Raw genomic sequence first — 20,397 nt, 5'->3', positions numbered from 1 at the left:
CAGAAATACTCAAGGAGCGCCAAAAATAGTGACTATAAAAATGTGTTTGGTTTATAAGGAGTGAATCACATTCATACACAGTCGTAGAGAATAGCTCCACTATAAACTGTATTGTGCAGAGTTGACATACCATATAGATAATAAAAGGGCATATACCCCTCCTCAACAAACAAGATTTTACCACTCCAACTTGATTTCCACTGAACAATGAAAAGACCATCACTCTTTGCAATTATAATTACACCAAATGACACATCCCACAAGGATGTTTATCCTCCTTATTCTAAATAATTTTTTGATTTGGCACTTGCCAGCATCTTTAAATCCTGAATCTAATGCGCTTAGTTGACCCCCTAAAATGACATAGGATTAGAAATATTAATATTACATTCTAAATCCTTGTTATTGTGTTCTTAATACAAAAAGAGCAAATCCTAAAAGTATTTTATTATTTCAATATAATGAAAGTGATTGTGGCCAAGTGTCTGCCTCCTCAAAATATTGATTTACTTAGGAGGAAGAAGGGCAAAAAGGAGGATCATGAAGTGATCAACTAAAAAGGCCACAATATCAACACAACAAAAGACAATAATCTAGAGCAAAGGAGATTAAACTTGTTGTTGTTGCTATTCTTCATTGTGGCTGAGGGGATAAGGGTGGGCAGGAGGTTGTGTTTTCTCGTCATCTTGAAAAAGCAATTTCTGCTCTGTGTAGGATACAATAAACCATAACAACAGAAAAGCCCGACAGTCACAACAACATGTATTGCACCCTATAATCCTCCCATAGCACCGCTCATTCAAAATAATTGCTCCGTTTTTGTTACAGCTGCCTGATGAAGAATATCTACCTGAATAAAGACTTAAGAGTCATTAAAGGAGAAACACAAATGCAATTAAAGCTGCAAGAAGCGATGGACAGGCCCTGACACCTCACGCCTGTCGGAGGTAGCAGCAGCCATGATATCGCAACTGGAGGTCAGTTGACACACAGCAATTCATTTACCAGAAGGCAACTGACATAGATATACATTTTCATGAATATTGGATATTGCATGTAGGTGATAACTATCACTTCCTGTGTCCACTATGTGGTGCTAGAAAACATGCACCAAATGTACATTATGTTGCTGCATATCAAATGTAGATCACACACTTTAAATTTCATGTAAATAAAAGGAAGTTTGCAACATACACTTCCTGTTGCCATTGGGCGGTGCTACACAAGTGGGTCATTAATGCAGCAATACATGTAGTAGAGGTCACCTGACATGCATATGCATTTTCATGAATATCGGACGTTGCATGAAGGAGTTAAATATCACTTCCTGTGTCCTCTATGTGGCACAAGAGAGCACTCACTAATTATACGTCATGTTGCTGTATATCGTGTAGACCACACCATGTAAATTTCATGTAAATCAGATGTTTCTCACATAAGATCGACTTCCTGTTGTCAGTAGGTGGCGCTGTGACTATGACTCAATATGAGCATATGTCACCAGATGTCTCCAGGCCTGGACTTTTATCCAGCATATGAAATTTGGGGCAGATTGGGCAAAGTACAGTCAAGTTACAACAGCTTCCTCTCTCATGATGAAACATGCAAATTTTCCACATCACCACTCAGAGGTATTCTGAAAAAAACTCAAAACCTTCGCAATTTGGCACTTTGAAGGTCTTGAGATTTTACTGACCAAATTTGAGGTGGACCTGTTGAGTCTAGGAGTTTTGAAAAGTTCCATACCTGTAAAGTGCTTAAATGGTGTGTTGTCACATGACCTATGACATTATCATTCGAGTTGTCAACTATTTCTTAACAATTTAGTATCACATTGGTCTGAGCGTTATACCAACCAAATTTCAAATGAATCTGATAAATCCTCTAAGACAAGTTTGAAAAAATTCATATTTAATACAGGAAAAACACACAAAATTCAAAATGTCCGACCTCCAGTTGGGCAGAGCTAATGAAAGCCAATGTGAAATGTGTCGGAAATGGTGAGAGCAACATGAGTACCAAATTTCATGAATATCAGAGCAACTTTATCAGGACTACGGCCTCCCATAGGGTGCATTAAGGGGTGTTATGAAGCCCGCTAAACACGCATGAACCCAATCGCTGTATATTCTTGCAATGTTCGCGGGTTCTGATGTTTCTTTAGTTGTTAGATACCCCTAGCACCTCAAAAATACTAAAAGTAATTAGGGGGAACTATAAAGCTGATGTGCCACGCCCAAGCCTTAGTTTGAACATGGGTGCAAAATTTCATGAGTTTTTGTGCATCCTAAAGGCCTCAAACATGTGCTTGTAAAATAAAAACTGATGCACGAAATTCAAATGTACTATGTCCAGAATGATGAGAGATCCCACTGAATTTCATGAACATCAAAGCAATTTTATCCCAACATGGTCCTGCATTTGGGGGCACTATGGAGCCTGCTGACCATACCTGAGCCCAATCACTACAGAACTTTGCAATTTTCGCCACTTCTGATGTTCGTGCCACTTTTTGTCTTTTATCTGTTTTATTCCCTTTTAGCTTCTTTTTATTTCCAAATTTAACTTTTTTAATTGTTTTTATATGTCTTTTTAATTGTATTGCTTTTATATTCTGTTTTGATGCCTTTTTATGCTCTATGTAAACACTTTGAATTGCCTTGTTGTTGAAATGTGCTATACAAATGAACTTGCCTTGCCTTTTGTGAGTTTTCGAGCAACTCAAGTTCCTCAAAAATACAATGGCGTACTAGAATAATAACAATCTCCTAAAAAACAATAGGTACCCTGCACTTTCAGGGCCCAACAGTCCCCGGTACTTTGATACTCAGGCCCTAAATATCATAGAGTAAAAAAAGGCTGATACCAAATTGGCCTATCTACAAAAAGCAGACCATCTAACGGTGCTCTGAAAATTGATTCCTGATGAAATTACAAAAAATAGGTTATTTGTCTGTTGTTTGTTATTGTGTTACCTTGTTTTTTTGCATTTGTACCAAGGAACACACTTTGAGTGATTGAAATAATGTGATAAATGACACACAAGTTCAATAATGTGATAAATCACACGCACAAGTCCAGAAATGAATAGCAGTTAAGATTTAATGTGCTCGCATGAGGCGTGCTCTCACCAAAAATGTTTACACAAAATAAAAGCATTTTCCTTTTCATTCTAATTGTCACTCTCAGTCCCTTCTTTTATCTGTATTTTCCTTCTCGTTCCCTCTTTATTCCAGGGAGCCTCACTGGAAACAAATTACAGGAAAATGACAAGCGACAACAATAACTCAATGACAGATTTCAAGAGAGGCAATATGGCAAGATTGTTTTTGAATAGAGGATGTGTGTGTGTGGGGATGAAAAATGAACTGGGGACATAATATGCACCTTCTGAAAACAAAATAATTTATATTTTGCTGATGACCTGTAGCTGGTTGCCATCAGTAGCCAAATGTCGAGAGAACATTTCATTTTTACAGCCGCAATTTCAAGTCAAGTGAGGATGTTGGTGTAATTGTAACCTCCACCGGAGCACTTCTGAAGTTAATACAAGCTGGTAAATGTGTAATGCAAGTGGAGTTTAATGTTGTTCCATCCATTACGTATACTGCGCATAATGCTTCGATAAGCATTGCACAAGATGCAGTATTATCTGCGGCATCAAACATCAATCAATGTCCTCATCCCTCTCACTTCACCCATGACACAACCCCCAACACTGGAACCTGAGTAGATAGCAGTGAAAACATGGTCCATTCAGCAATTATTCACAGAGTCTTGGACTAATGGTGCTCTGAATGCACAGACACAGCAAATGTAGGGAGTTAGTGGACCAGCAGTAATGGCCCCATACAGAGCATGTGTTTTTCTATGTGTACATGTGTGAGTGTGTGTGTGTGTGTGTGTGTGTGTGTGTGAGTGTGTGTGTGTGTGTGTGTTGGTGAGGATGGGGGGGGGGGGGGGGGGGGGGGGGGGGAGAGCATCATCTCTAACTGATTCACGACAAGCACAAACACATCTAATTATGAATCCAGATTACAACAGTAGAGACCAACTCCCTCACCGTCTTTCTCCCCCCTCTTCCCCCCATCTCTCTTTCTCCCTCTTGTCCTCCTCCCACCCGGGCCGGGCTCCATATCAGGCAGATGAAAACATAACCTGTCACATTCCATCCCATTAAACCGGCTACGAACCATGTGGTCTGCTCACATGGAGGAGCGAGGAGAGAGAGGGAGGGAGATAGACAGAGAAAGCAGTGCATCTGGGTTCACTCAGAACTGATGAATTATTCACAATCTTTATGCTAATGTCATTTTAATGTTAGAAATACTGACAGATATGCAAAGAGAAACATACTGTATGAGGTGGTATACTCACTATACGCTTACTCTACATAGACATACAATTGCATTAAAAACATTAATACTTCTAACATATCCATACTGCACATACTGTACACAAATATAAAATGTGTAATTATCCTTTGCAATACCTAATGCATTAGAGCACTCTCACTGAGCCCCCAAATCTGTGCATTAGTTTCTTTTTTTTTTTTTTTTTCAGTGTGAGTCCATCAGATGCCATTTGATGTCAGGCAGAGCAAGGTAATGACAGTGCACTCACTTGCACAGTCATTAGCCCCGCTTAATGCTGGGAATTAACACAAATTAAGTGAAGTTAAGTACATGCATTAGAGAAGCTTGTTTGGGGAGAGCTTTTCACTTTTGCTGCCTAGAACTGGATGTTGCCTAACATGTTCAGCAAAGGCTACACAGACAAGAAACACAAATACACAGATCCGTCTTCCACTGATAAATTATTACCTGCAGGGCTAAAGGTGAATTCATTGATGGCTGGTTAGCAGTGTCATACAGGGAGAGCTAATGGAGCTCTAAGGACACCTAGTGGTCACACTGACATCACTGATGCATAAACTCCGCAGCTGAGGTTCGTGGAAGGAACATTAAAGGAAATGTTGCTTCTTTTAGCTTCAATATTACAACTCGTAAACAAATTCAAAGTGGTGTCCTTTGATGAAATGCTGATTTCTTTGCTTTTGGTGTTGTTTCATTTACAATTTAGGACATAGAGAATATTACCTAAGACTGGGTCCCAGCTGAATTATGTGTGTCTTCTAGGCACACAAAAAAGTACAGGTTTCAGGAAAAGTAAGACAGTAATTTAACTTTACAAAAGGTTGTTCAGATTGGTAAGAGCGGTCTGCACAGTGACAGTGAGAACAGCTTTCTTTCTCTGCATTGTGATATTCATGCCTCAGTTGATGAATGAGAATGAATGTCATATTATCTAAATATTTTCACCATACATTTATTAGAGGTCCCAGAATGAAAAGGTTTTTGATCACATAGTACACGTCATATCTTCCACATTTACTGTGAGGATCATACTGGTGTTTCTACAGGACTACTAGACTAAACTGAGAGGATGTCAGGGAGGATTATAATCTCATGTGCAGCAGAACTAACATCATAAATGTCGAGTGGAGTGGGTGACTGGTTCATTTCCAGTTACAACACATGAGATTTGCCTATTAGAGGCGAAACCGCGGTGGGCTTTTCGAAAAGAGGCTAACATGATGAAACTGACAATCTCTGAAATCCATTTGGACCTCATTCAAGATTACATCTTTATCTGAGTGATTGCAGATTATTGTCCGCAGAGAGGTGTGCTAAAGCTGGATTATCCACTTGTTGGGGATGCATTTGACCCGATGGATGCAACATGCCAGCCTCACACGCCCTTACATCTGTGGGTGTTTTTTCACTTGTTTGGGGCCAAGGATGGGATAGCACTAGAAATGACACCAAAACCTCTCATCCTCAGATTACCATGGTTAGTGATCCACATATGTGGGTAGAAAATAAAATCACAGTCATTATAAATGCATTTGAAAGGGATGCACTACATGCACCCTTTAAGAGGCCTAATTTTCTACATATATATATTTATATAAATATTTCAAAGAGCAGCAAGGGTTAATTTATTAACATGTGAATCCGTCAGTTTTAAAAACTTTAGAAAGTTATTTATTGTTGTGTTAAAAAAGAAAAGGCACTTGAATTGCCCTAAACTCAGAGAGGTATTTAGATGCTCATATTCATCAAGGAAAACTTAAAAACACCATGTATATATATATATATATATATATATATATATATATATATATATATATATATATATATATATATATATATATATATATATAAATGTCCTGCATTCCATGGCAGGACAAAAAACATACTATGGTATTTTACCACATCACAATCAAGTCTGTCTCATGTTCACCTTTGGATTGTGTACTGACACGGAGTATCTTCTGGCAGCTACATGGGTGGATGTTTACCATCATTTGGGAATCTAAAATACAACAATGTAGAATTTTAGACTTTTTATTTTTTCTTAGACAGGTCTGACACATTTTAAGGAAACACAATCATATCTCTAGAAATTGTGGCTTTACCAACCTGCTGTCTTGCTCCTGGTTGGGATATGTGATGATGACTCTGTTCCCATCCAGAAGGAGACCAGCGGTTGGCAGGTTGCTTCCTGTTCTTCGGATATGTCTGAAAGTGATGTCACTTTGGCCGGTTCGAGCAGCATTACTGTGCTTGTGCTTCTTGTCTGAGATTGGGAATAAACATAGGAGTGAGGGTTGGATAACTGGAACCAGGAGTGCCAATTATTAGGTACACTGTAATACTGAAAAGTCAGTCCTTTTTACTGTGCTAGAACTTGAAGAAACACAACCCTCCATTTAATCTATACATACCAATCTCAAGGCTAATGTTTTGCATAATTATAGTCATCAAGAAACTCATAATTTGCAAGAGGAGAGATGTCACACTCACACTTGTATGTGTAATGAGGTTGGGCCTCGTCCATGTTACTTGGAAGGATATCGTGGCCATGCATAAAGTTCTGCAGTCCTCCACTCATACTCATTCCTCTTAGAGGGGTGTTACGAGGCATGAGGGGTAGAAGTCCAGGTAGGTTTATTTCAGTAGCAGGAAGAGACGCTCCAGGGGATTGGGGCCATGGCTTTAAAGAAATATTAAATAAGGACCATAAGGGAGACAAATAATACTCCAGAATACATAATCAAATATTCAGATTATGTGTAAAATCGATCTTTTAAGTGCCCTAGGGGCCACATCAGTGTCTTTGCCCTTTCTAACATGTAACCCTGTTTCTCTTTTCTCCATCCTCCTATGTCTACTACTGTCACTACAGTGTGCCCCTTCCACCCACACACTTGGCAGGGGATTTGTGATTAGATTGCTTGTCGTTCCACATATATAAGCATCTTATAGGGGAATAGTAATTACTACTCATCAACAACAATGTTCAAATTCAAACAAAATCAGATGCAGGAATAAACTGAGAGTGACAACTGAGATGGCAGTTATGAGTCAATAGGGGGTCTGTGTTTGTGTTTTTTAATGAGAAAACCCAGGATCCCTGCTCTGTCATTTCCACATCTACGATTAACAAGCAGAGGGGGTCGTGTTGACCTGGCTAATAGGGGGTAAATCCACTGGTGCATTATCGGCCGGGCACATTTCATCTAATCAGCAGGATGATGCCAGCAGGCTTAGGCTGCTTTTAATTCAGAGCTGCAGGAGAATTACTGCCCTGGTCTCTCATTACATGAACATCAAATCAGTCAGACTAAAAGAGTTTGATCCATGCTTTTCCCTTTTTTGGATTGCTGCTGTTGGTTGTTGTTATTGTTGCTTCTTTTAGTTGGACTAAATCTTACACGATATGGCCCATTATGAGGTTTTACACAAAGAGGGTCTTTCTTTATTTGTAATTCAGTCATATTCACTGTAAAATACAAGGAGGGAAGTAGAGCAGGAAAGTGTGGAGATGAAAGATTCCTTTCCTGCAAACTCACACTCCCTAACCATACACTTCTGTTTGATATGAAATGTGTATATGCATATATGTGTGTGTATGTATGTATCTGTGTGAGTATTTCCAAGTCAGTATGCATGTATATGTGGAGTTCTCACTGATGCATCTGCACTGAGGAGTTCAGCTCTGGTCCTTTCCTCCAGTGTGACCATCACTCCATCCAGGACCTGCAACCGTGACAGACGAAGCACGACTGCTGGCCTGTGGAGAGAATTGCGCGCCACCTGAAAGAGAAAAAATGCACCTGTTTTATGAAATAACCAGTAATACATTACTCTGACCCTAACTAACATTCGGCATTTTAATATTGGAACCTACTGAAGCCTGCCCTGAGACATCTGGGATAAATATGATGCTATGTGGGTCCCAACATAGTAATCATGTTCCTAACAGCTATTCCAGTGACCCAGCTGACAGCAGCAGATAGTTCCCTGCCCAGCTGAGGGCACCCTCTGGTACCCTCTGGGCAGGGTACAAATCCAGCCTGTCCAGCGACAGAACTGTTTGTTCCTCCAGGATACTGCTGCTGTGACTAAGTTGTGAGTGCGTGCCAGTGGATGTCCAGTGGAGAAGAGGAGACAGACTTTGGCGAGGGAACATGGGTGAAGTAGAGATCTCATGCGGGCAACAGCAGGAGTATTGTCTCGAGGGTGGCTGTTGGCCTCTACCCCCTGGCAGGATTAACCCCCCCTTATGGGAGGAGAAGGGGGATGGGGTCGAGCAGTAAAGAGGCCACCACAGCTGAGCATGGCCCTGTGGACGATGAGGAGGCCCTGGGCTGCAGGCTCTGCTCAGGCCTGATCCATGAGCTCCAGATGGGTGATGTAACTGGTCCAATAGCGGCCTGCCATTTGGTCAACAGATTTGTCTCTGATGCCGGCCAGTTTGAGGCAGAGCAGACGGCCCATCATGTAATCGCTTAATTTGGAACCACAGAGTTGCACTGGGTTAGTGTTATGGATTGTGTAAGTGAGAAACTGAGCCTATAAGCTTTTGATAATTTGTTTGAAAGTGAAAGAGTTCTAAGAGTCCTGTGACTGACAGCTACTGGATTCATGTCAACTGTGCAAAGCTTCCAATAGCAAAAGGACCACGGACACACACCTCATTCTGTTTAATGCACAAACAAACTGGGAATACTCACAGGATTGCCAACAACAGAGAGCTCGGTCAGCGAGGGAAGAACTTCTAGTTTGTCGAGCTCTGTGATGTCCTACAAGAAGTAGAGAAAAAAAGATTTTTTTCATTACATACCTCCTTTTTTACCTTTACTTTCCCACTGGTTGTAGCTGGCTATGTGTTGATAATGGAGACATATGCATCAGGGCGGAACCTTTCATAATTTTGGTGTAGGGAGGATAGAAGCAGCTGATGGGAGAGATTACATGTGTGAGCTCTCATTAATCTCATGAGAGAGTTTGGGCACGCAACAGGGCATGGGGGTGTTTTCTCTTATTCCCAGATTTATGGTTGGACTTGGCTGTGATTCAAAGACACCCCCACTGTGAAGACCGGTGTGCTGGGATGATTGCTGTATTTTAAGTCTTAATTGAATGCATGAAAACATTAAGGAAGTGAAGGAAAGAAGGAACTGACAACAAAAAAGCAAATCACTCACCCTGTGTGAGAAGGAGATGCAGACTGAGAAGCTGATTACACGTTGTCCTGATTGTTCCCCTCTTTCTTCATACACACCGCCCTGACCTTCAATCAAACTTGATTCTCCTTAATGCTACCCCTCGCATGCCACAGTGGGGTGGTAATGACTCATGATTACTATACTTCATGTCTTACTTTGCAAATGCAGGGGAAAGTAATACTGCTGCGCGCTGAATAAAATATATTCTTAAACATCTGACACATTTCTCATATGAACCAATCAGTAGAAGTTGGTCGTAAACCAAAGAACTACACAAAAGCTGACTGTGACCTTGGTCGTCATCTCAGGAAATTACTGTGCAGTGGCAATTTAATTGAAAGTCTGAATATGCAGTTTTAAATAAAAATATGAATATGCATAGAAGAAATCCAGCATGTGAGGAGGCCTGACAGTGTACCTGCAGCTTGTTCATGCTGAGGAAGAGCTTGCGGAGTTCCGTCAGAGGACCTAGATGGTTGAGCTCCCGGATCCGATTCTCTGCTAGGTGCAGTTCTAGCAGGACACTCTGGGCTATGAAAGAGTTCTCAGCCAGGGCTTTGATCCGGTTCCTGTCTAACACAAGCTCTCGGAGCTGGTGAAGACCCTCCAAGCCTTCCACCAGGCTGATCTCATTACCTAGAGGGAGAGCAAAACTTATCAAAACAATAGAAATTAATCTCAAACAATAATCTAATATTTTTATAGACAAAATAGAGTAAAAGAGAAGAAAAAAGAAGAAGAGTAAATTACACAAATTCCCCCAAAATTGAAGAATTTAATTAGTTTAAGGCAATACAAACATTTGCAGGGTGTTTGTTGTTTTCCACTGGTCTAAAAGGCACTGAAATTACAGAGACAATTTTGAAGGGTTTCTAAGCAAAAAGGAAGAGAGGACAACTGCTGTAAGGTCGCCTTTGTGGGACAAATCACCCTGACAAAGCAAAACTCAATCAAAAGCCATCAAAAGCTGTTGAAAAGAAAGTCAGTCATTCTTTTCTTCAACTCTCCCACCTGGCCTAAGGTCTATGGGAGGCTTTTGCTTGCAGTGCTTGCCTTTTCACAGGCTCTATACACAGTACTTTCAACAGGCTTTGTATGGGAGGGGTGGTACGTGAACCCTACATACCTTGAAGGAAGAGTGCTTTAAGATTGGTGAGCCTGCTGAGCTGCAGATTGGCCATATTGGAGATGCCATTGTAACTCAAATGCAACACCTCCAAGCTGCCCATCAGCGGCTCGAGGCTGCCAGTGGGCCCAGCTTCCCTTAAACACAGTCACAGAATGACAGTTTACAACCTCTGTGGTTAAATGAACATCTCATTCTCCCCCCCGCTGCCTCATTTAACTGGTCAGACCTCACAGGTGCAGACCGCCTCAAAGCAATCACAGTCAGGGCGAACAAAAGTGTGACAGTAAGAGCGCTGCTTATGTACTAGTTTCTACAAAAGGACAGTGTGATTATTCCATTATTTACATGATATACCTGCAATATAGAAACTTCAAAAATATAAATTGATGTTTCAATATTTAGTTTATTTAAGGGATAATATGGTATATATAAAACAATGTTTTCACCTAGATTTCATTTGGATTTATGGGCAACAGCTCTCACTAAAATGTGGTTTAAGAAGGTTCATGAGAAGGTTCATACATTAGCTGGTCAGTGCTGCCCCCTAATGGCCACAGTCTACAATCGTAAGTTGAGGTAACTGTAAAATGTAAAAGGAAACACGTACATCTCAGTTTTATGTAATAACCCTTTTTGACCCTTTACTGAAATACAAACTATAATATTACCTGTTGCCTTTAGATGGGCTTTGTTGGCCGTAACCACTGGAGTGGACTTTGCTGTATAGCATCTGTCTGTTTGTCAGATGAGTCTTCTGCCTGGGCAGGATGGACTCAATGTGGTTGTAGTTTAAACACAGAGCCTGCAAATAAGACAACAGATATAATTTAGTTGTCCAAGGCTCAAGTGTTTGTCATTCTCATTTTTGAAATTTAGTGTAATTTGTACTTTGATGTTGGGCAGGTAGATGAGGCCCGAGAAAGAGGTGAGGTTGTTGTGGTCTAAGTTGACACTGCGCAGGCTACAGAACAGGTCAGCTGGGGATAGATCAACCATCCTGTGGGAATGAAAAGCGCTTTTTCTTAGCTTTGTCTTTTAACACCTCACTTTTTAGTATTGTAAATTTCAGATCCAGTTTATCACCTTATGGAGCAGGACTGCAGGGTGAGGTAAGTGATGTCTATATAGTTCGAGTGGCCCAGCTTCTCTGCTACCATGTCAGTGGTTAGGCGTCCTCCAAACATGTCCTTCGCACTTTCACACTCAGTCACTTCCTAGAGAAAACAACAGCAAATAAAACACACTGAATATAATTATGTTATCACCACTACATTTTTTTTACAGGTTTCATCAGTTGCAGTTATTGTCACATACCACTGCAACCCCATCCAGTGCTTTTAAGGAGGGCAGGTGGAACACCACATATATCCGGTAGTTTTCTAGTTTCTCCACTAAAGGATTCCCATAAAGATCCAAAATGATGAGATTTGTCAATCCCTGAAAAGAAGGGATTACATGTAAACCAAAAGAAGAAAGAACTAGAGTATATGAGCTCAGGCAATACAACAAAAATAGAGGCAATACAAGTATTTTTCTAAAAAGTCATGAGATGTAACATTTTCTTATTTTTACAGGTTATTAGATGCTCACCTTCAGATAGTAGATGTCTCGTGATGTAGAAATCTGGTTGTTGCCGATGTAGAGCTCAAGAAGGGAGCGAACTCTCTGGATACCATGCAGGGAAGTGATACAGTTATTCTCCACAGACAGAAAGGACATGTTGGGTAGCTGGTCGAGGACTGAGGCGTCCAGACTAGAGAGTTGATTTCCATCCAGACTCAGTTTATTTAGACAGTGTAGGTTTGAGAGGCCTAGAAAAGACAGATAGAAGAGACACACAGTAATAAAGATGGCTACTGTGCTTTTAGGTCTGGGTTTCAGACATTAGTAAAAAAATTGTAAATATCTTAATGCTGTGATTTTCCAACTTCATTGTCAAGTTGATATTGTGACTGACCACTGAGTGTGCTGATGCTGTTGTTGTTGAGGAGGAGCTCCTCCAGCTTCACGCAGCTGTCCAGCCCCTCCACTTTAGAGATGTCATTATTGTTAAAGGAAGCCCAACGCAGGTTGACCAGTTTATTCAGATTGATCAGCTTAGAAATCCTCTGGCTGTCAAGGTTCAGGGTGGTGATCTGGTCAAAATTCAGGGCCACAGGCACATCAGAAATGTATAGAATATTGAAGATGTTAATCATGTGATCATTTTAATTCATAATTGTCATGTTATCAATATCATGCACCCCCTGGAGGCAGCAATCTTCTGAAACATTAAAAATGCATTTGTGTAATCACTCCCTCATGAGGAAACCTACATGCCCTTAGCTCACCTTTGCGGTCCAGTCTGGCTCCAGGTCTCGGCTGAGGCTCCAGGGTGCTGGACTGAGTAGACACAGGAGGTGGGCTGTTGACAGCAGACTGAGACTGCGAGGACGTTCACTGTTGGTACGTGAGTGAGCCAGAAGAGATGTCTGCGAGCAGAGTGTCAACAGGTCTGATTGAATTACAGCACATTCTGAAATATCAATGTTCACATACTGTAACCTTCTCTGGAGCATGTAACTACTTCACTAACGGTTTACACTTTGCATAGAAAAGCCCAAAGAAAATAGAAACTATACATTAAATATCTGTATGTAAACATTAACATCTGCAAAATCTTCACCTGGTTAATCTTGGACCCAGCAGCCATCTGAACAGCATCAGCAGCCTCTTCCTCTGCTACCAGCACATCATCCAGGTGTGTGAGAGTCCTGAGACGGCCCAGTACGGTCATTCTGACTGCCTCTGACTGAAAAGGAGCAAAAAAGCTTCAGTGTACATCCAACATGTGCCTTGCATACCATCCATAATTACAAGCCACTTACAGCATAATGCAGCACATACTGTATGTATATGCTGAATATGCAATTAGTATTATTATTTTTGAGCTTCAACCTGTTTGTATTTAGATTTAATTCCATTTTTGATCACAGAACGCACCCTGTTCCAGGGGTTGTATCGGGTGTCTAGTTTCAGCAGGGCAGGTGTGTGTTTTCTCAGCACAGCCGTATCCTCTCTGGCGTTGGTCAACTTGTTCCAGCGCACGTCAAGCTGTTTGAGCTGCCCCAACCCTCTCAGCCCCTCTAGGGTCACTAGGCGGTTATAGCTAGCATCCAAAAACTCAAGGTTGGGCTGCAATTTAGGTAAGAGAAAGAATGAATGTTTCCACTTAATATTATGGTCCAAAACCATAAATAGTACATGCAAATAAAAATGCTGCTTCCTTGTGACTTTAAACACACTCCTTAGTTTAATTTTCTATTGTCACTCTTACCATGTGAGAAATGTCATCCAGGCGTGTGAACTCATTGAAGCTGATGGTAAGATGCCGCAGAGCTGTGAGGCGGGAAATCTCCTTTATCTTGCTCAGACTGTTGCCGTGGAGGTTCAGCACCTGGAGATTCAACACATTGATGACAACTCATTATGAGTGTATGAATTGGCTTCAATATCAAACTGTCATTTGAAAAGCCAGAATACTTACAGTGATCTGACTGAGGACATTGGCTCTGGCCACATTAAGGAGAATTTTCTCATCCAAGCTCAACAACCTGGGCTGTGGTTTCAGCATAGGGTCCATGTTGAGGACTTCCTTGTCCAGGATGATATCATTGGAAGGAGTACCATGTCTGTCTGTGTTACGGCCCAACAATGCAGGATGTTCTCGGTCCTAATAACAGCATGACAAAAGGCTTAAACGATGAGTATTCCTAGATAGGTTCATAATTATCAACTTGTGGTGAGTGTTGTGGTGAAATCAATTATAAAATGAATGTGCAACCAGTGAAGAGATATAAAAATCAGAATTATGTGTTATCATCTGTTAGGTAGGAACACTTAGGATTTAAAAATTGGCTTCAATTTTTCAAAAGTGCAGTAGAATAATAATACATCCAGTGCTTCCACTATACGGTTGTGCATAAAGTTATCTGTAAATTGTATATTATATAGAGATGCTATCTCTACAGGATGTAACTATGAGGAAGTACACACAGAAAGAATATAATTAGTCCAGTTATAGATGACCCATGTAACATGTCATGTTATCAAACAGTAAAGAAACCAATTGTTTACCCCAGTGATGTATTCAAAATATATGATGTACTCAGGCAAGACAAGCTCATGGTCAAACACAAACCACTGTCTTCGTCGGGGACTGCACTCAGAACCAGTGTGTGTTTTGGAGGAGCGGGGTCTCTCTGAATGAAAAAAACAATAAACACAGATTACGACACAGTAGTGAGTGAAAAATCTTTGTTTTCGTGCCTTCTGATATACCTTCACTCATTGCAGTTCTATGCTTAGTGTCCACATTGCGATACACAGAGAAAGCTCTGGGATAGCTGCTTCTATCCACCGGTTCTCCCTCTCGGATTGGCACGCTGTGACCCACAAACACTTTGCAGACAATAATCTGCCCTATGGACAAAAAATGTAGCATTTTAGCTTTTAAGAAAAAAGTCTCAGCTAAGAGGAATTCAACGATATGATACTAGGAGCAAAATTAACCCACCATGTCTGAAGGGGATTGCGTCTGTACTGTTCTTGGACAACCCTTGGTGGGTCTGGCTGAGTGTATACTCAATCCTGGGCTGTTCGGTCACAATCAGGCTATTGGATAAAGGTATAGCACCTTCTCTTCCCAAGGCCTAATTCAAAGTCAATATGGTAAAAATCAGCAAGATTTGGATTTCACGGAAAATAAGATAGATATTGTTTAAGTACTCGTGTAATTATTTCTGCACATAACAGAGAGGGATTGAAGGTGATGTGTAAAAATTCACAATTACAGTAATATACACACCTTTAATTGTTCTGGTGTTTTGAAGCCTTCCTCTAGAATGGACAAAATGTTGTCCTTCTCACTGCTTTTTTCAGGGTCAGCAATGTGGAACAAGTGCTCCAGCCGCCGTCTGTAATTCCTGCTTGAAAAGTTTATATTAGATTCAAACTAATAATATATGGTCCTGTAACTGTTACAATGATGACAAAAGTCATGTAAAGTTATTGGTAAAACCTCAAATATCATTGCTTTTCATTATAGCCCAGTTTGACTTACTGTGAAAAGGTAATAGACTCTTCACTGGCTAGCAAGGTATGAAGTCTGTCCTCAAAGCGAAGCCTCAAAGCACTGTTGTGGATGCGGATAACTCTATTGATCCTAATGCCAGTGATGCTGTGAATCTTGTAGTCCAAATGAGAGAAGCGGGAAAGCAAGAGGTCGCAACAGGAAGTAAACCTGTTGAACATATAACACAGAACATTGGGGCGGTCAGTGAAGTCTGCTTTAGATTTCCCCTTTACAACCATTAGTTACATGAGGATTGTAGTTACTGTACAATTAATAAAACCACATAAGTACCATGGGTCTGTGGAGCAGCCTTCTTCCAAACGAATATTTCCAACACTTTCTAGCTCCATCAACAGAAACTGGACAGTATACTCCATCCTGTTTGTGGCTCGGGCCAAATCCCGCTCATACCAGACTTCAATTCTGCATGTAGAAAAAGAAATATTACTTTTATGCTTGTAAGAAAAATGTAATGTATTGTAGGAGGATAAATTCTATAAAGCATCTTTAAATTCTCTCTGTATCTGATCTAAATATGCAAACTAACTCATCCAGTCTCCTGGTCCATAGCATCAGCCTCTCCTTCAGTAATTCTATCTTTCGGAGTATTTTGTGCTCCATGGTGGGATCACAACTGATGTCAGTTGTTGGGTCACTTCTGTCGGTTAAACCTTCCACCGGGTGGGGAGGTCCATCTTCAAATGTGCAGGCAGACTTCTTGCAACCAGCCGGCCTCTTGTACAGCTCACGTTCAAGCTAAGAATGCATTCAAATAAAAACAACTCTCTTAACACAAGAACAGCAATCTGCAGCTGAAGATCAGAGCTAAATAACTTACTTACCCTATTCTCTTATTACAGCAGCTAAAATAATTTCTAAAATGTTTCTAGAATTGTACGTACATTTTTGAGGGTGTGATTGAGTGTCCTGATGCATTCTTCAGGTAACTGCAACAGAGTTTTCTTCTTCTCTGTAAGACTGAACCGGGTCTCTGCCAGATTCCTCTGAGCAGTGCGTACACGCATGTTGTAATACATCATCTTCTTCATTACAGTGGACTAAAAGAAAAAAGAGAAGACTTTATGAGCGCTAAAAGATTCAACAAGATGCATAGATACAACAGATAAAAAACCCACAGAGCTTCATTTTAAAATGTGTATTTGTGATGCATAAGACAGAGTAAATTAACCCAAAAGAGAATGAGAGGAGCTCAGTTTAACGCAGGGTATCAACTAGTCTTCTCAATACCTCGGCTGCGTCCTTGACTTGCTTGCTCGAGACTTCGTAGGTGTCAAGACGCTGGAGGCCCGGCATGTGGTAAAGAACGTGTGTGGCATAGTTGCACAGCAGACACACTGGGTTTGGGGTTGACGTGGGGTCCTTCAGTGCCAGTTCTCTCAGATGGGGCAAACGGGCAAGCTGGGTCAGCTCCTGTTACAATAACAACAGAACACACAGGCTTGTTAGTCAGTAGGGTTTCTGTCAGTCCTGAGTCTGAGGTTGTGCCCTTAAAAAACCCCACTGCTCCCCAAAAAAAAATTAAGCTTTTTGATTATTTTTGTTTCATTTTAAACCAGAAAACCAGAAAATGTAAAATTGGTTGTTAGAAGCCAGATGATTTGGCACTACTGGAGAGATATGACATTTATTTTACAATGTGCCAAATGCATCCTTCAGTTAGATTATCAGTAATCAAAGAGATGGGTAGTACAATAGACAACATTTACACCAATCAGATGTATTGTGGCAACTTCTAAATGTAAAATGTAATCGGTAAAGTATTACAAGGAACTGTCGATAGCTCCTTTCCTGTTGACTGCACAGTGAAAGAAACTGTAAATATTAAACAGATGCCATAATAAGTCAGACACTTCTTTTGGAACTTCCGTTTTTTTTTCTACCATTTCCACGGTGCAGCAGCTAAAAAGAAATGTCACATTGTAATGACAAAGGGACTTTGACGAATTGAAAAACACTCATGTTTGATTTCACATTTGTTGCAATACCCCGGGCACTCAGTGCAATGAAAGATATTCCCACAATCCACCTTTTGTCCCATTCCAGCCTTTGCTTTAAAGAATGCAATTATTGTCCGAGGTCGAGGTGTTAACTTCAATCACAGCTAGAGACACAAAACTTTTTTGTTTCCTGCCAGAATGTCCTTGAACAAGACAATGACTTGACTTGGTGTAAATGCTCTGAGTGAGGAAGTGTGTCTGCTGCAGTATATGTCTAAAATGTATAACTGAATAAGAAGAACTCAATCCACATATAAAAAAAATTATTCATTTGTTTAAATAGATGCAGTTATGAATGCATATCATTGAATCTAGAATAGCAAATAATGAAATTATTCTTCTCAATACCTCAATGAAGGTCTTGTGCACCCAGTCAACTGTAGAAATTGAAAACCTGAACTGGCCAAGACCCTGACATTTCACAATAATTTTAAATGCCCTTTTTTCAGATCAAGGATTTTGTTAAGATTTTAAAAAATAAGTATGAAAACTTCTTTACAGAAGGAATTTGAAAGCATATTTCTGTTTTTAATCTCACCTTAAAGGAGCTGATCTTGTTCCCGGACAGATTAATAGTCTGAAGGCTGACATTAGGATCAAGGCGATGCCCTTAATAGAAGTAAAGAATTATTTAATCTTTTTCAAACAGCTCACTGAATCTCAATCAATCTTGGCAGAGAAAATACAGAGGATTGTAAAAACCTACCAATCTTTTCAATATTATTGTCAGCAAGGTTTAGTTCTTTGAGGTTTTGAAGTGTGTTCAAGCCCTTCAGAAAAAAAAAACACAAAACAGAGAACTGATCAAAAGTGGGAGCATGCTACTCTGACAAAACATTTACGGTCATATTAACTAATGTGATAAATTGTGTAAAAATTCAATTTTGGTGAGCTAAATAAAAAAAATCAGAAACTAAATTCCCAGAGTAACATAGATAGATAGATAGATAGATAGATAGATAGATAGATAGATAGATAGATAGATAGATAGATGTTCTCCAAACCTGTATCTGTGTTATGCAGTTATTGTTGAGCCACAGGACTTCTACGTTGATCTGCAATTCTAAATTATTTATTTCACAGATTTGATTATCGTATAGATAGAGTTTCTCTAGTTGAAGGCAATTCTGCAATCCGGATATTCCCTGCAATAGGAAGAAGATGGTGAAAATTACATATGTGCAGGACCTACAACATACACTCAAAATATTCTTTTCATTTGATTGCACAGAGGGGGAAATCATGATTACAGAACCCCTGCAATGAAACAATAAATTGTATTTATTTTCAATATAAACCTTGGGCTGTAGTAATTAAAAGAAGTAAGTATTATTGTTATGAGTAGGGTAACATTACTTGACATTTTACCAGCATGAAAAACTTACAGTCAGATGACACTGGACTACCCAGAGCTCTCGGAGCAGAGGACAGCACTCAAGACCCTCAATCTGTTTTATGTTCTGTCCTACTATGGTAAGTTGGCAGAGCCTTGGGAAGAAGGAGAGCCCAACCATGCGGGGAAATCCAGAGAAGAAGATCTCCAGGGAGCTGATATTACTCCCTTCTTGAGCTATTTTTTCATAGGAGACTCCATTGACCATGCACTGTTGAGAAAAATAATTGTTTTTAGCAAGGCCTCATCACTTGTGAGGAATAAACAGAATGCAGTAAAAACATAATGACAATGGAAAAACATTTTAACGTTTCAGCTCTTGTATTCAGTTGTTGGAAGTAGTTAGTAGTAGTTAACATTGGATATTAACCTAACTTAGATACCATTTATAATGTTATACTCACCAATTCTTTAACTACCTCCTCGTCACCGCGTTGTTTGTGTTTCTCACTCTGTATCATAACTTTCTGTACTGAAATTGAGTGCAGCTGAGCTAAAACTAACTAATTAGCTGTTAAAAAGCACATACTTGTATTGTATTTTATTGATAAGTCTATTGGGAAACTAAAAGAAAAGTCGTGACAGTTAGCTCGCAGAGAGGCACCGTACGTTACCTGTAACTGAAGTCAGTGAGCAAAACACAAATTAATGTCGCCACACATGAAAGCTAACTGTGGCTAACTGTTTAGCTCACGTCTCAAATGCCTATATTCACCTAAATTAATTACAAATTCAACCTTGCGTGGCGGAAAGAAAGCACTTATTTTCCGAGACGAATTACATAACACACAAACTCTCCGGCTCGTCTCAGTTCAGCGGTGTTTGGCATCATGTCGGTATCCAGGTAGGAAGTCTGGTTGCTAGGGAGCCATGTTGAAACTTATACCTGCCGCGTGAGGGCGCCACACTGCAAGATATTGTTTTATTTATTTATTTGTTTATTTATTTATTTTCTTATAACAAAACCATAAAAACACTTACATACAGTAATGTATTCTTTTTATAGACAAAAAAAACATTACACGTGAAATTCGCACAGTTTAATTTATCTTACAGACCCGCTAATTCCGCTGTCTTTATAAATTTCACTGACTTCTGCTTATAGAATCACTCCATACCAACCGTAATATTGCTGTCATTGACAAATACTTGACTTCATTTGAACGT

At 40.1% G+C, this 20,397-nt stretch overlaps 1 protein-coding gene across 5 annotated transcripts; it reads right to left on the bottom strand.

Annotated features, from left to right (window-relative positions):
* Positions 1 to 3,076: 3,076 nt before the first annotated feature.
* lrrc9 (leucine rich repeat containing 9) lies at positions 3,077 to 20,141 on the bottom strand. Of its 5 annotated transcripts, none has more exons than XM_044374390.1 (33): positions 19,635 to 20,140; positions 19,223 to 19,441; positions 18,842 to 18,982; positions 18,544 to 18,607; positions 18,376 to 18,446; positions 17,068 to 17,250; positions 16,722 to 16,877; positions 16,367 to 16,575; positions 16,111 to 16,242; positions 15,808 to 15,987; positions 15,553 to 15,673; positions 15,262 to 15,397; positions 15,027 to 15,167; positions 14,823 to 14,947; positions 14,233 to 14,418; positions 14,023 to 14,142; positions 13,689 to 13,880; positions 13,372 to 13,497; positions 13,037 to 13,177; positions 12,664 to 12,841; positions 12,297 to 12,517; positions 12,021 to 12,143; positions 11,790 to 11,920; positions 11,595 to 11,703; positions 11,375 to 11,508; positions 10,704 to 10,840; positions 9,996 to 10,213; positions 9,083 to 9,151; positions 8,037 to 8,162; positions 6,870 to 7,059; positions 6,486 to 6,642; positions 6,307 to 6,378; positions 3,077 to 5,839 (listed from the first exon to the last, which is right to left on the bottom strand). In XM_044374390.1, exons 1-32 carry the CDS (start codon positions 19,689 to 19,691, stop codon positions 6,345 to 6,347), a joined length of 4,527 nt encoding a protein of 1,508 aa, XP_044230325.1. In that variant the 5' UTR covers positions 19,692 to 20,140; the 3' UTR covers positions 3,077 to 5,839; positions 6,307 to 6,344. The 5 variants fall into 5 exon arrangements, with proteins under 5 accessions (XP_044230325.1, XP_044230324.1, XP_044230326.1 ...); XM_044374389.1 differs by having other exon boundaries at positions 3,077 to 5,812; XM_044374391.1 differs by having other exon boundaries at positions 3,077 to 3,245.
* Positions 20,142 to 20,397: the final 256 nt, after the last annotated feature.

This window comes from Thunnus albacares, chromosome 15 (genome assembly GCF_914725855.1).
Source record: "Thunnus albacares chromosome 15, fThuAlb1.1, whole genome shotgun sequence".
NCBI classification, from domain to species: Eukaryota; Metazoa; Chordata; class Actinopteri; order Scombriformes; family Scombridae; genus Thunnus; species Thunnus albacares.
Note: the sequence above shows the minus strand (reverse complement) of the source record. Positions and strands in the feature narration are given on the sequence as shown.

Bases quoted from the DNA above. Each gene is read 5' to 3' on its own strand.
- lrrc9 (XM_044374390.1), bottom strand. From the start codon at position 19,691: ATGATACAGAGTGAGAAACACAAACAACGCGGTGACGAGGAGGTAGTT. The intron at 17,251-18,375 runs GTGAGATTAAAA...TTATTGTAACAG, and splicing joins ACAAGATCAGCTCCTTTAAG to GAGCTGACCCAGCTTGCCCG. The intron at 16,878-17,067 runs GTATTGAGAAGA...TTTTTCTTTTAG, and splicing joins AAGTCAAGGACGCAGCCGAG to TCCACTGTAATGAAGAAGAT.